Source organism: Cyrtonyx montezumae, unplaced genomic scaffold (assembly GCF_038088225.1).
Source record: "Cyrtonyx montezumae isolate F1298 unplaced genomic scaffold, pur_monq_1.0 scaffold_13, whole genome shotgun sequence".
In the NCBI taxonomy this organism is placed as follows: domain Eukaryota; kingdom Metazoa; phylum Chordata; class Aves; order Galliformes; family Odontophoridae; genus Cyrtonyx; species Cyrtonyx montezumae.
This window is the reverse complement of record NW_027071859.1, coordinates 26,733,182-26,748,311: the sequence shown is the minus strand read 5'-3', so window position 1 is coordinate 26,748,311 and position 15,130 is coordinate 26,733,182. Positions and strand designations below refer to the sequence as shown.

Sequence of the window (15,130 nt, the reverse complement as noted above, 5' to 3'; positions counted from 1 at the left end):
TTCCACCCACTAACTAACCTAATAAATGTGACATCTAATATTACTATCTTTTTCTTCAAAAGCAGTAAATTATAAAATGAATAAACAAGTCTGGACATAGGCACTGGAAGCCAGTTCTTAATCTTAGCACCTGAAAACAATTATCATTTTATGGGAAGTTTATTTCAGCCATGACTTAAGATCAGACAGAAATTAAAACAATTTAATAAGGTAAAGAGTAGGCTAACTTGCAATTGCCCAGGGCAGAACTTCTTGTACTTCTGAAGTAATTAGTTTTGGCTGCTGTTCAAAACAGCATTCTGGATTAGTTTGATTGAATCTAGCAAACAGGATTCACTCCACTCCCCCCCCCCTCACCCCAATAAAAAAGTGAACTGATCCACTCAGAAGCTCTGTTTCCAGACCTGAGTGTACTTCAGTGATAACACAAATCTCACAATTCATTTTCATGCCATCTCTTGAGCCAACTCTGAGCCTGATTCTATGAGTTTCTATGTGATTTGTTTCAGAATGAAGCATGTAGTATCTAAGGATGATAATTTTCTAGCTTCTAATAAGATCAAAGCAAAAATCCAATCACTCTACCATTCATTTACCTTATAGTGTTTTCACTGACTTAACTGCAAAATATAGAGGCCCAAAAGCTCTTACATGTAAGAGTAAAACAAACAAACAAACAAAGAAACAAACAAAAACACAAATAACAAGAAGAGTTAACTGTACAAATGAACTTCATAGTGTATGTCAAGGTTAACCATACCATATGTTCCTGAAAATATGCAGACACAACGGAATTGTAGGGAGTATAAATAAAATCCAGTACAATAAGTAAAGAACCTTTTGCATGAAATTTACACTATTGTTCTTTAAATGATAATCTTGCAAAAGAATTTGTGTTTTCTAATGTTTTATTTTGACACAGAGAAAAAGTACTGATTTTATACAAATTGTTTTATAACATGGGTTTTACATTACATTTATCTACGAATGGTATTTTTAATGTATTATTTTACCAGATACATAAAAAAAAATCTTGATATGGTTTTTATATCTGTTTTGGTATATATGGCAAACAAATTGTATGCTTGCCTTCTCAGTCATGATAACCCACATACATACAAAAATTCATGTTGGAAATGCAACCTTCATACAAGAATGAAAATAAGCAAGTAGCTGAATACTGATTTCTAGTGTTGCTGTTAGTGTTATTGTTACTGTTCAAACCGTTTAGATTTGTGAAGTTTATTTCTGTGATATCTTCATTTAAAAACCTTTCCACTGTATTCACTTACAACTGTTTATATTTTCCTCTTCTTTTAAGACTAATGTTACGTAAATGAAAACACATTTGTTTGTAGGTCGATCTACTTCCCATTGACTGTTATTCTATTTCCTTTAGAATTCAACAAATAAGCAACATGGAAGCATAGAATAGGTGTGAAGCCCAGAATAGCTAACTTGAGTCATCAACAGATTGTCTGAAGTGATTCAAACAGGTGTTTGTGAGAATGAGTTCAGGACTGTGGGGGTGAATTCCAGAAGAGATCAAACTATCCTAAAAAGGTCCTGAAGAACATGGGGAAAACAAATAAGCAAACAACACCCAACACACATCATTCTGAGAATAGCAGGACAGCAAAGCCTGGTCTGTTTACTTTGGGCTGTTACAGAACAGGTAAGGCACACATGCCAGCACCAAACTCCAACATCACAGTCAGGGAGGAGAGAACACGATGCACCTGTGCCATGCTTCTCAGCATATGTCTGCAAGATTGTTGGATGGGTGAAGACTCTGACCAACTGAGAGGTGCTGGAGCTGACATAGATGTGAGCCATGGGTCACAAATCGTCAAACTCTTTCATGGGTAAGACTTGTGAATATAGGATTCCAAGATTTTTTTTTATTTAGTTAATTAAAATTATTAAATTCATTTAAATGAGCCCCAACAAAATCTCCAATGGCATTTTTATATCCATACCATGAAGTCACACTCAGAAGGGTAAACAACCAGATAAGTAAAAAACAGGTTGGATTGGGTGTCAAGTTACCTGGAGGCAAATAACAAGTGGAGTACTGGAGTACTAATGGGATCTGTCTTTAATTTTAGGGACAGAGAATAGGCAGCAAAGTTCTTGTTCTTATACTTTGCAGATAGGAACAAATGTGGCCAAGGGCAGGGATATCATCCACAGAGACCTAAACATTCTGGAGGGATGGGTAAGTGAACTGAATATGAGTCAACAGTGTGCTCTGGCAGCACAGTTGGTCAAGAGCACTCAAGACTGCATCAAAAGGAACACAGTTAATAGACTGCCAAACAGTTTTCCTCCCTTTTTCAGAATGCATTAGACCACATCTTGAATACTATGCCCAATACAATTGGGTCACCCAATACAAGTCTTACAGTGAATTTAGCAGAGGCAACAAGCATGGTTTGGGGCTAGAACACTTGCATTGTGAGGAAAAGCTGAGGAAGGTGGGCTTGCTCAGCCTGGAGAAGACAAGGCTTCAGAGGCACATAATGCCAGCCTGTCAGTGCCTACAGAAAGCTTATTGAGAAGATGTAGCCAATGTCTCCATAGAGATTTATGATGGGATGGCAAAGGACAATGAACATAAACAAGAAAGGTCCAAACCAAATACATGCAAATGCCTTTTAGCTGTGAGAACAGTCAAGCAGTGGAGGAGTTTCTCCAGGTGTGCAATTGGAGATTTTCAAGACATGACTGTATAAATTCAAGTATTTAACTCTGAGTAACCTGTTCTGACCTTACAGCTGACTCCAGTTTGAGAAGGAGGTTGAACCAGATGACCTTCCTACCTGAAAATTCTGTTTCTAAAATAGGTCACAAAGCTCTGATCAAGGTTCTGGGGATTGGAAGCAGAGATTACATGCTAATGATATCTACTCAATGTCTTTCCTTAGCCCACATAAAATCAAAATGTCTCATCTGTTTAGAAGCAACAAACTGAATGATAAAGTTGATGTATTTTGAGAAACAGAGTGGCAGGCACTTAAGAGAAGAATGTTACCTTTTCTGCTGAGGCAGGTAACAGTACCATGAATGACAATGTTTACTGATCTTGAGTAAGAAAGATCTGCTCCCAAAGGTTCCCTTGAGGATATAAAAATAGGTAGCTAATTCCGCTGATGTCAACAGGTTTTGTCAGAATCTGGCATGGTGAAACAGTATTGCTTAAGCAGACCTACTCCTGTAGTAGTTATATTAAGTGGGCTCTTCAGTTAATTGTTTCTGAGATCCCAAATACATAGCAGGCAGATGTGCATGGTACAGTGTACTCTGTCAGATGACCTATTTAATGGTGGGGTTTTGTGAGATCTATTCTATTTAATAAACTGTTGTACACAAAGAAAGAGAAGACAATCAGCAGAGAAGGTGTCAACTGAGCACTGGCAAAAAATGGAAGAACTTATATTCTCAGGCCTTATTTTTTAAATGGGTGGTATCATCTTAAAGTTCTCAGAGAAAGAGCTAAAATACAGAGTGCTATTGCTTGAGACACTGAATTCCCTACATCCTCATTGATTTTCCGAAACAACCTTAATGCTGTGTTAGCATCATTTCTCTGTTCATTCCATCTGCTCTTAGGTCTCCCCCGCTGTTTCCTAGGAGATATATTGCCACAATGCCTGCATCTGTAAGGCGGTGGCAGATATGGGGCAAGAGCCACATGGCTAGAGACAGCACTAATGCCACCTGAACATTTGCTGAGTTCTCAGGGGATCCCTCCACCCACTGTTTCTCAAAACCTGAGGGAGTCCTAGTTACACAGTCAGCTGCTTCAGAGTGCTGTGGGTATGTGGTGCTGTGGCTCCTCAGCTCCTTTCTACTCCTATTCGACTCTTTCAGCCTAGAATGTCTATTAAAAAACAAAACAAAACAAAAACCTAAAATAGGGTTTATTTTCATGTGGTCACCTATTTAGTGGCTGCTTTAATCTTGGTATCTGTAAAACTTCATGTTTTTTTTTTTTTTTGCTTATTTGCAATACTTTTATCAGGACCACTGTTATATGCTTTACATGGTCAAAGACATTAGATTCAAAATTACTGCCTTTTTCACCTACTTTCAGGTGAGATTAATTCGAAAATATTAATAACAAGCATAATAAACTCAATATTGCAATTAAATAGGGTTGACACAGAAGAATATCAGGGTTGCTAAATGTTTTCTTGTTCCCAAACATCTTCCCTGGTCTTCCCTTGGTTGGCACACATTAAGTCTAACTATGACTAACAAAATGTGCAAGGTTTTGTGACATTTCTAAAAATATGCTTTTTTTTTTTTTTTAACAAGTGACCTGAATTCCAGCAATGAACTCTTGAGTATAATCAGAAACAGACATTCTAGAAAATAAACTTTTTCCCAATTGTAAAATGCATTCTGTAGTTTATTTTAAATTGTATCCAGATTTGTTTTCCTCACAGAGAAAACAGATAAACAGGAATTGTTTACATCAAGCAGGTACTATGGTTTTACTAGGGCAGAACTGTGAAGAAAACAAGATATTTTCTGAATGTACGCAAAAGAAAATATAATTTATTTAAAAGAAAACTCAATATTAAGCAAGAAATTATTTTTCGTAGAGAATCTGTTCATTAAATGGGATCAGTAACATAATAAGGATGTATTGTTTTAGTGCCAAATGTCCACATATAAGAGAAATAAAACCATATTTTTCTGATGGCAAGAACATTAAGACACAGATAATATAGTAAGAGTTTCATTACGGCAAAACTTAAAAATCACTGATAGATTTCCCCAAAGAAAGCTGTCAATCTCTTCAAAGTAAAAACATAATGCTTTTGTAGATGTAAGGACAGCTCACAGTATTTGTGAAATAACAGATATTTGAGCAGTTAGGTTCTACATGAAAAGTGTTATCTTTCCTTAATTTGAGAGGTTTTATTTCAACATCACAACTACATTCAGCTGTAAAAAGGCTATTCCTGGTGTATCAACAGCATTACACATATCCTCACATCTAAATTAGCTTATGCAGCTAACAGCTAACTTTAAGTTATACTTTGGACAAGAAAACAAGAGGCAGAAAGAAGCATCAAAGAAAATTAATATGTCTGTCATACTTAGTATAAAATTGATTATATTGAATCATGATATGTAACTAAATTAATAACATTTTTGCAAATTCATCCTTCAGTGACCTGTGCTTCAAAATAGAATCTGACAAAACAGAAATCTCTTACAAAGTTTGATGCATTAAGGTGGCTTTGAATACATTTCTGCGTTAGGAAAATCTTGGGGAAACACTGAAAGCAGCAGAACATTTTCCAGTTACGCCCTTCAATAAAATGCACAACAAGTTTGGCTAAGAAGGAATAAAGAAGCAAGGCATTTCTGCTGACAAAAGGCTTTTTTTTTTTTTTTTTTTGCTATCCCAGTCAAAATCTTCCAAAAGCAACCACATTTCCTCCCAGATCAGTAAGAATTCTAAAACTAGCTAAGAAGCCTCATGATCTAGACCTCTGGTCTAATGCTAGTGTCCTCAAGTTACTTTTTATACACTGAAACAGAACTTTTAAAAAAGGAATATCAGAAATGGAAAAACTATGCTTTCCTCTGTAAATAATATGGCCATTACTGCCTGTGAGAAAAAAAAAAATATTCTTTTTTCACTGAGAAAGGCAGAACTCACTCGAGCTACCAAAAGTGTTTTCACTAAAAGAAGCTTTTATAAAAATGTTGAGGATGTATTCAACCTTAAAAGAGCAGAGCTAAACTCAACATGCCAAGCATCTATGGTTTACATAAAGCAGAAAGTACATAAAAGGAAACTTACACTTATTCAGACCAAGAGAGTCAATATTTTTTCTGTCATAAATGTCAATATGTACATTAAAAAACTGTATGTATAAAATAAATTTCCTGGAGATGGAATAGCATGGAAATTAACAACAGTGGTTGATGCAGTGTTCAGCACAGATAGAAAAATCTATGAACTTCACCAACCTACTGACAAAATCCTGTCTGACATAAATACACCCTCAGTGCACTTAATTCACACAATATTTAAATTTAAAATGTAATTCACCTTTATCCAGGTTAACAAGCACCCAATCTCAAAGGGAATACACACACACATATAGCGCTTGGGACAGCTTAAACTCAAACAAATCCAAACCACAACAAGGAAAAGCAGAGTGGTCTTCAACTCTGTGAACATCAACAGCATCATATGGACACTAACTAGATGCCCAATAACAAGAAAATCACAAGAATAAGAATGGAACAGAATAAATAAGCAATCAGTTATAGCATATCATATTTCTCAAATTCTCCGATGAATTAAAAACACTGATCTCATCATCTGACTATAAAATAACATCACAGTCTTTAACTTAGAATAATAATTTTTCAAAGTTGACTTAAACATTAGATTACTCTTTATAAAGTATTTTCCAAGATTTCACTCAAAGCTTTCGAACAATCCCTAAAAACTTGATTTTTTTGACTTATATTAAGTAATAAAATCCTAGAAACAGAATTTAAAATGTTTTTCACCTTAAACCACATCTGAGGCACAGATTTTCTTTCTAAAGTTCTCATTTCCATAGTTAATTTTCCAGCTCAGCAAAATGAAAACAGATTTTTTCCTACAGATGTCAGTATTGTAACCTGTATCTAAGGACTAAAAATCAAATACTGACTTCTTACGGTCATATATGAGCAGTAAAAATAAAGATTCTAGAACTTGTGTTGTAACACATCATGCCAAAACATATCCTTATTCACAAACATATTGAAGTCATACCCAGGTTTGATTGCTTTCATTTGACTAAGCCTTTGCTAAACACTAGCTTTAGCTGGCCATTTTGTTGATGGTACATTCACAGATTAGTCTCTTGGAGGTACAATAAATTCACAAGGCACTAGACCTAGTGATAAAAAGACTTTTGGTGTGTAACAAGGAATATCTTTTATATAAAAAATGAATTCTGCCTTTGATCCATCAGATATACTCTCTTCCAAGAAGCTCCCTCGTGCTACATGTATCAAGCTCAAGACATGGACTCAGAAAGAAGACAAGCTAAGTAAAAAGTGGTATTTTAGAGTCATTTTTTTTCAGTCTGTATATTCAAAAATTGTGTGACATGTTGGTTTTCTGTCAATAATTTCCCCCAGACATCTATATTCTTAGGATCAGCATTTCCTAAAAAGACATCAATATCATCTCTACACTTTTAGGATTTCAGCCAGTAGAAGTGAGGAAGCTCAAAGAGATTAAGATTCATTAAAGGAATGAAAAGAAAAAAAAGTTCAGTGTTCCCAGAGTAAAGCATTGGAGTAAAGCTGCCAACCATACCTCAAGAACATGTTCTCAAATGCAGTTATTCTGGTGCACGCAAACCTCGATTCTGCAATAGTAATACAGTCTTGAAACTGATAATATACTATATATGACTGTGCATGGAAGTGTGGAAATTCTAGAGAGGTTAAATCTTTCTTTTGCCTTCCTCTGTTACTGGCATTCTGAAGTCACCAGCAGATTTCCAACTTTTTTCCCCTGAATAAAATCTGTTAGAGTCTCATGGTTTCCTTCTACAAAATCATATTTTGTTTGTTTGCACCTCTACATAATTTCAAAACTTTAGTACATACTAATATCTTAATTTAAATAATTTTGTTAAGTTTTGTATTGGAAATGATAATTTTTTATTTTGGATGTGTTTTTTAAAAGTACAGCTGTGTAACTCCTATTGAGCTTGTGATACTTCTCTCACCTACATTTCTAACAACTCATCTGAGAAGAATAAATGGTTAACTATAGATTAAATGGAAACTAATAACAACAGAATGATGGATTTCATTGGATGCTGAGAAAAATTAACATAAGCAGAGCTTTATGTAGTCTAAAACACTGGGCTAAAGAACTACTTCACAGGTTTTTGCTCACTGCAGAACTCAACACCACTCTTACATACAGACCTATCTGTCATTTACGTTCCATTTTATATTTCAAGCCATCAGGTAGCTATAGTTAATTTTAAACAATCATTTGTTCTCACTGCTGAAAATTGTCCAACATCAGTAGGCACTGAGTGGTTTCTCAAAACAGAACTCTGCTCTGCAGGAAAGAGGCAAATGATGACTGTGTTCAGAAAGTCTGAGAACAGCTTACTAATAAATCAGCAGTTTATCACTAAATAAGATATGCAGGGTTGTTACTTTCTTATAGCTACATCAGTCAGAGATTTAACAGTTCTATAGCTTCTTATGATGTCTGTCTTTGCACTTTTTCAAGAGTAGTACTCTAACTTCTAAGCAATTTCCACTTGCCTTTCGAGTACCAGTGTGTTAATAAAAAGACAAAAAATGAAAAATAAAATCCCCAACACTGTAGCACAATCCTATTACAACTATTATAATGAATCCAAATTTGTGCTTTTGATGTTGAGTCTTTGAACTTTTTGCTTTGAAATTTAGTTAGAAAACATACAAGTCTACCATAGAGAGCACAACTTATCCAGAGGGAACAATACCAAAAAGGGTCTTCGGAGGGGAAAGAATAACGATGAAACACAGTAAATATTTTCCCTTGTCTGTTAATAGCCAATCAAAAATGTCAACTCCTATGAGTAAAGGAATAAATAAACACAATTATTTTAATCTAAACACAAATAAAATAGAAGCATCAATATTTAAGTACAAATGTAACAGAATCTGTCATACCTTGTTATGTGTCTGAGTTTGTCCAACCAGGATAAGGATATTTGATGAGATAATAGACAGGCAGAAATTTATTAGAATTATTGACCTTTCAGATCTGATATACCTGTTCAAATAAAAAAAAAAAAAGAGGATTCAAATTTTAATAAAGAAAGCAACTACTAAATCACACAAAGATTTAATGCAGTTCTTAGAAATGCTAGAGAGGCGTTCTACTAGGTGAGTACTCTCATGCTCAGAGTATCAGTGAACTGTCACATTTCAGACTTGGGAACAATGATATTTTCATACGTATTCTCTCTTTGTCTCTTTGTATATTTTAAAAATAAGTTTCTGTCAATTCTTGTTTCAAGACTACAAGTTTTCTGACATGATGCTGATAATAATCTTGGATAAATTCATGTTTCTTCTTATGATCCCTTCTTATCTCTGGGAATACCCACAGTTGGCATCAAGCAGTCACAAAACTAACTTCAGAAGCACAGGGTGATTTACATGAATGGAAGATCTGGTTCACATGCACAACTAAGATGCAGATTGGTTAATGAAAATATAGCAATGCATATTGAAATGCATTATTGTTATATGATAACATTAATCTTGAAGTTACAACACCTTTACAGAATAATTTGTGTAGAAAAGTAATAGTACTGTAAGATCTTCATAAAAACGAATGCCAATACCAGCTAGTGCTTGTTCAGAAAGATTAAATTGTATCAGTGAGCAACAGACACTTTCTTGCCAACTTATTATACTCGTTTTACAAGTACACTTAGGATGAAAAACTACAAATACTCTTTTCACCTACTTCCTTACAAGACACAAAACTTCTCATTTTTCTGTACACAACTTTTATATGTTTGAACACAGAAATTCCTAATGATGGTTTCAACTGAAGTACCTTACTGACCTGATTATCAGACTCACTAATAGAGTAAATGTTCACTGCTAAAACAGTGAAAGTTAAGGGTGCTCAGTTATCTGAAGACCAAGCCACATACTTATCAATAAAGTTTAGTTAATATTGCTTTCTCCTCCTGATCTGTATGCCTGTAGATGACACTCTGAGGTCATAATAAAGGATGCTGCACCCATGAGAGATGTTGAGCAATGGACATGTAATAGATCACAGTCCTTTCTGCTCAGCTATAATTTAAGTAATACACTATTACGTTTTTTATAGATAAGAAGTGAGAACAACCCTGACACTTCAATTCACTTTTTTTTTTTTCTACCTAAAAATAGAACAGTGCTGTTAAGACCATGTTTATGTGTTTGAAAACAAGTACAGAAAGTTGAGTGCCTTTGTCTACACAGTCAGTGTGCTGTTATTTTCTAACTTGACTCACCTGAGCCAGAACCCAACACTATCTGTGGCCTAGAAAAGATCTTAGTGGTTGGGTAAACCACAGTGCAAGGAGGAGCTTAGAGAACTGACTTCAGCTAGGAAGAGCTTTACTTTCCCTGTGAATGCACTAGTTTTAGCCCTTAATTACAGTGGAAAGAAAGGAAACAAAGGGAAGATATTCCCAAATATAAATACACAGGCATGCAGTCAAAATTCCATCTTTCTACCCACCAGCAGATTTTTAATAATAAACAGTAGATTATATATACATCTCAGTTATCTTCTCTGTATGTGTGGTTACTATACGCTTTCAAGAAACTTATTTAATGCAGATTTTGATGATGCAAATAACAGGCCACTCAGTAATCAAAATATATCAATGACAGAATAACAAGATTTATCAGTTTTCTTCAGCTGGAGGGATGCAGAACCTATTTCAGGTCCTTTATAATACATTTTTCTCAGCTTGGATGTTAGACAATGTGGAAGACCAGTTCCACTGAGCATGACAGTATTTCTTTCCAAGTGCTAAATATATCCAAGTGCAAAAACAACACTAAAATTCTTTAGGAATACCCTTTCAGAAATATTCTGAGCTTTGACAGATACAAATTTATAATTCTTACACTTATCATAACTTCTGTGACATTCTGTATTTATTATATATCTGTCTAATCCTGTGAATCTCTGAGATTCCATAAGACAGAGAAAGACAAAAAGGAAGTAAAATTATCAGACTGCTTCTAGAAGAAAACCCTACTTGTTGATTACACATTTCTCTAAAAATTACCATTTTCTCCCTGTTCTTTACTTAAGAAGAAATTTTTCTTATGGAAAAAGTTAAGTGAAAACCCATGTTCACTTTTGAAAAATATGCATACTTACTACTTTATGTGACATTTCCTCTCACTTTTCTATTTCTTCCACACTAGCAGATCATGTTATTTCTCATACATCTCTAAATTAATTGCATTACAAATTCATTTTTTCCATTATTATCTGTTGCACATTTGAAACCATACTTTCATGTATTAAATACAGAACAAAAGAAAGTCCATTACTGCACAGTACTACTACTCGAGACTACTTCACTTTCTTATGTGAAATATACCATATAGAAGAATCAAGTGAAGTGTTTATTGGCACTATGAGTGCCTCTCCAAAAAAAACCCAATACCATTCATGCTGAAGAGGGGAAAGATGAGTTGGCTATACCACTGCTAGTAGGCTGAGAGGAAAACTAATCAATCACATCAATACACATAGCGATTAAAAAACAAACAAAAAAAATTGCTATCCCCTAAATAATACATGCTTAGTCTAATGGTCTCTTTTAACTTTAAATCAACTAAATACAACTATGTATTCACATTCAACTTTGTTAATCCATTACATACCTCCATAGCGCTGCATAGACAACTGCTAGGGTGACCAAGGCCAAACATGAAAGACCACTGCCTACTATTAAGGTTACTGAGGGTGTACCAGATGATTCCATGATCTGTAGGTTACAATAGATAGCAATGAAGGAAATCATTCCCCAGCAATTAAAACAACAGGTCAATATATTCCATATATATATATATATATATATATAAATAATATTATAAAAGCTGACACAGTATCAGAGAAAGGTTTGGTAATGTTCTATAAGAAGCAGAAATCAACTTATTTCCACAACTGATACATACATAAATATGAGATATGTTTAATTATTGATAAAACCCTCAGAGGCCTTTGAACTATAAAATGGCTTAGAATACCTGCATAATATTTTCAGAAATAAAGAAAGTAGTAAATTTATAATGTGATAGGAGATTTCAACATGAACACAAATTTACAACACACCCAGTTAAAATTAATTTAAAAAAATTGTCTTGAGAAACAATGTTTGGAATTGTATATTAAATGAACAAGATCATTTTGTAAAAGCAGCATATTGAACATCTTTTGCTAATTTTTTCAATAAATTGGCTCATGTTTATTGAAAAATTATCAAACTTTCTGACTTCTAATAACTTTGACTTCAATCTACTGCTCTCACACAATTTCCTTGGGCCTCTGATCATAAAGAATGGCAAGATACCTATGGCAACAATATCGTATTTCAAATTTAGAATTAATTAGTTTGTAATCTGTTTACTAACAAAACAGAAAAATAAATAAGTGACCTTGAAAAGAAACTAGCTTTTCCTGCTATGAAGAAAGCTACTATTGTCAGATATCAGACAAGATTTTCCCTCCATGTGTAGATGTTCATGTTCTGTAACAGACATGGTCTTGCCTAATTAAAATGGAAAAAAAATATATATATATATACCTAAAAGTTCAAAAGGATTCAGTGCCTGATTTACAAAAATTCTGTTTAAACCCTTAGGGAGGTATGGCAAATTAGATTTTATCAAGATATCTTTCATCACACAAATGAGAGATAAGGCTGATATACTTTTAGGCCACATCTCAGTCAGAAAGTAACATTTTATTTCAAACACTTTGTTCCAAGCTGGTCTACTTTGCTATTAGAGTCTGATCATGTGTTTCCTAAACCAAGATAATGAAATTATGTCTTTATATGGTAACTTGACAAATATTTGCTTTTTAGCTATTTTTACATTCAGTAATACTGTCTGCTGATATCCTTCATGTTCACTCCTTTACATGAAATCTTGATTATTTTTCTTACATTGTATCAAAGACTACATTGAAAATCTCTGCTTAAAATGTTCAATGCAGATATGTAATCTGTTTAACTACAGTATCTAGGATTTTCCTACCAAGAGCAATAATAAAGCCGCCCTACACATTCCCCTGGAAAGGCTTGCAACCTTTAAAAGGCTTGTTAAGTTGATAATTGCTCAATACAAAAGTTTTCAACATATTTGCATCACAATTAGAAGGCTTTTTCTGAAAAGGAAAAAAAATATCAAAACCCACATAGAGTTTAAGAACATGTAAATTTCACCAGGATTTAGTTATATCAGAGAATCTGGAATTTGTTTCTCTGAGACACTGTGTACACCAGTAGACTAACAACATTAGCCTACCTGGAATATTAAATAATTCCTCAATGCAACGTCTGAAATATACCTAAGAGCAAAGCTCGACCAGCCCCCCTCCCCCCTCGCCCCCCCCCCTCCTGCACTATTGCTTTTGCATTAGAACGGGCTTTTTTTCCCCCTTCGTTACTTACTATTTCTCTAGGTTGCTGAGCCAAAATGGCGAAGGTAGAGAGACGATCACATAAGCATTTCGTATGGGATGCATCGGTAAGCACAGTTTTACATCCCTGGGTGGACCAGGTTCCCAAAGAGTCGTTCCTGCAAAGGAGAGAGAGAGAAGGGAAAAAAAAAAAAAAAAAAAAACGGGGATAATTACGCCTGACGGCCGATTATTCCGTGAGGAGACAATGCAGCTGAGCCGCGAGGAGTGCCGCGCTGCCCCGGACGGAGCGAGGCACTTCGCGTGGGGCAGGACCGGCCCCACTCCGGGCGCGGAGCGGGAGGTGTGGAGCTGTCCGGAGCCGTGGTGCTGACGGCCCGGCGCGCTGCGCTGCGCGGAGCCCCGCCAGCCGCGGCAGCAGCCGCCCCCTGCGCTGCCAGCCACCTCCGAGCCTCAGCAGAGCACTGCGAAAAACTCATCGGGGGAAGAGGGGGAGGCTTTCTCTCTCACACTCTCTCCCCCCCCTCCATTTTTTTTTTCCATACTAGCTCTTTTTCTGTCTCTTTTATAAAAATAAAAAATAAAAAAATAAGGTGGTGGTTGTTACTTGTAGTCTCTTTTTGTTTTCTCTATGTGTATTTATTTTTCCGTGTGTGTATGGATAGTTTAAAGGCAGATGGTTCTCAAACGTCTGTCTGGGTTATGCCAGTTGGACTGGGAGATGCCGGATCTTCTGTTCAGATGCTTATTTTTGCTGAGGATTTTTTTTTGGTTGTTTTTAGTGATCAGCCTTGGAAATTTCACCCTGGAAACGGCAGCATCAGATGCCTCCAACTCTTGCCTTAGCTCCAGCAGAGGGGTGGATTTCAGTACAGCAGCACACAACATCACCAAAGAGACACACGAGTTCGCCCTCCAGACATCACTCAGTTCAACTCGCCTTTCTCAAGCTCCCTCCCCCTTCGTGATTTCTTTTTCTTGGGGTGGCAGGAACACACTAACCCCAAGCCAAAGAGATCATTTGCTGGCACTTTTCACCAACCAGCCCTAAAGAAAACAAGATGATTAACACAGTCCCCGAATTCAATTAGACATTCAATATGCTAATGTGAGGTCTGAAACCCACCCCAGCAGAACAATAAAAATGGTATCAACCCACGTTTTCTTTGTGCGGGCAAGGAAAGCGAGAGGGAGAGGCAAAAAATCATTCCTGCTTTTTTCCTGAACTGCAGTGGAAAGAGGAGGGAAATCATTTCTACAGGAAAAAAAGAGGTTGGTTTCAACTAAATCAAGCCTATTATCTTTACATATGTTATGCTCAGAGAACACCAATTGGGTTTCTTTCTTCTTGTTTCCCCTTCTTCATGTCCAGGGAACAACTGCAAGACTCTGCTGCCAACAGCAGCATGCGCGCTGTCAATTCCTGTCAATATCACCTCAGGTCACTAAATGACTTGAAAATACAAAAATAACAGTGAGAGAAACAAAGTTGGGAAACAATAATTTTCAAACACTGGGATGACTCGTTTCACCTTTTGAGCCTCGACACCCCAACCTTATGAGTGGCTCTATATGCCAAGAGCTCTCGTGCAAAGGGAATTTGTTATCCCAAGTTAACTCTCAAAATGCAGTTTGCCCCACTCCACCTCAGCATTGTGCAGCACCAGCTTTTGAACACACAACAGATGAAACCCTTACTTGCTATTGTCTTCAGAACAGTATCCTCTAATAAATAAAACAAACAGCAACTGAGTGAAACAATTGAGAAAACATCATCAGTCCTTCAAGCCACTAATGCTCTTTATTAGCTTTCCTCCACAAATTGTTCCTTTTGGAGAGCTGCATGCTAAATCAACATCCATTTTAAAATATATAGGTACACATTCTATATTCTGAATCATTATAACATAA

The 15,130-nt window shown here is 35.8% G+C and overlaps 1 protein-coding gene across 1 annotated transcript in view; it reads right to left on the bottom strand.

The window, feature by feature from the left end:
• ADGRB3 (adhesion G protein-coupled receptor B3) overlaps nucleotides 1-15,130 on the bottom strand; it is a 425,805-nt gene that overhangs the window by 83,031 nt on the left and 327,644 nt on the right. Inside the window, exons 17-19 of the mRNA XM_065730890.1 lie at nucleotides 13,251-13,377; nucleotides 11,458-11,561; nucleotides 8,716-8,818 (exon numbers count right to left, since the gene is read on the bottom strand). Coding sequence (XP_065586962.1) covers nucleotides 8,716-8,818; nucleotides 11,458-11,561; nucleotides 13,251-13,377 — 334 coding nt within the window. The remainder of the gene's footprint in view (nucleotides 1-8,715; nucleotides 8,819-11,457; nucleotides 11,562-13,250; nucleotides 13,378-15,130) is intronic.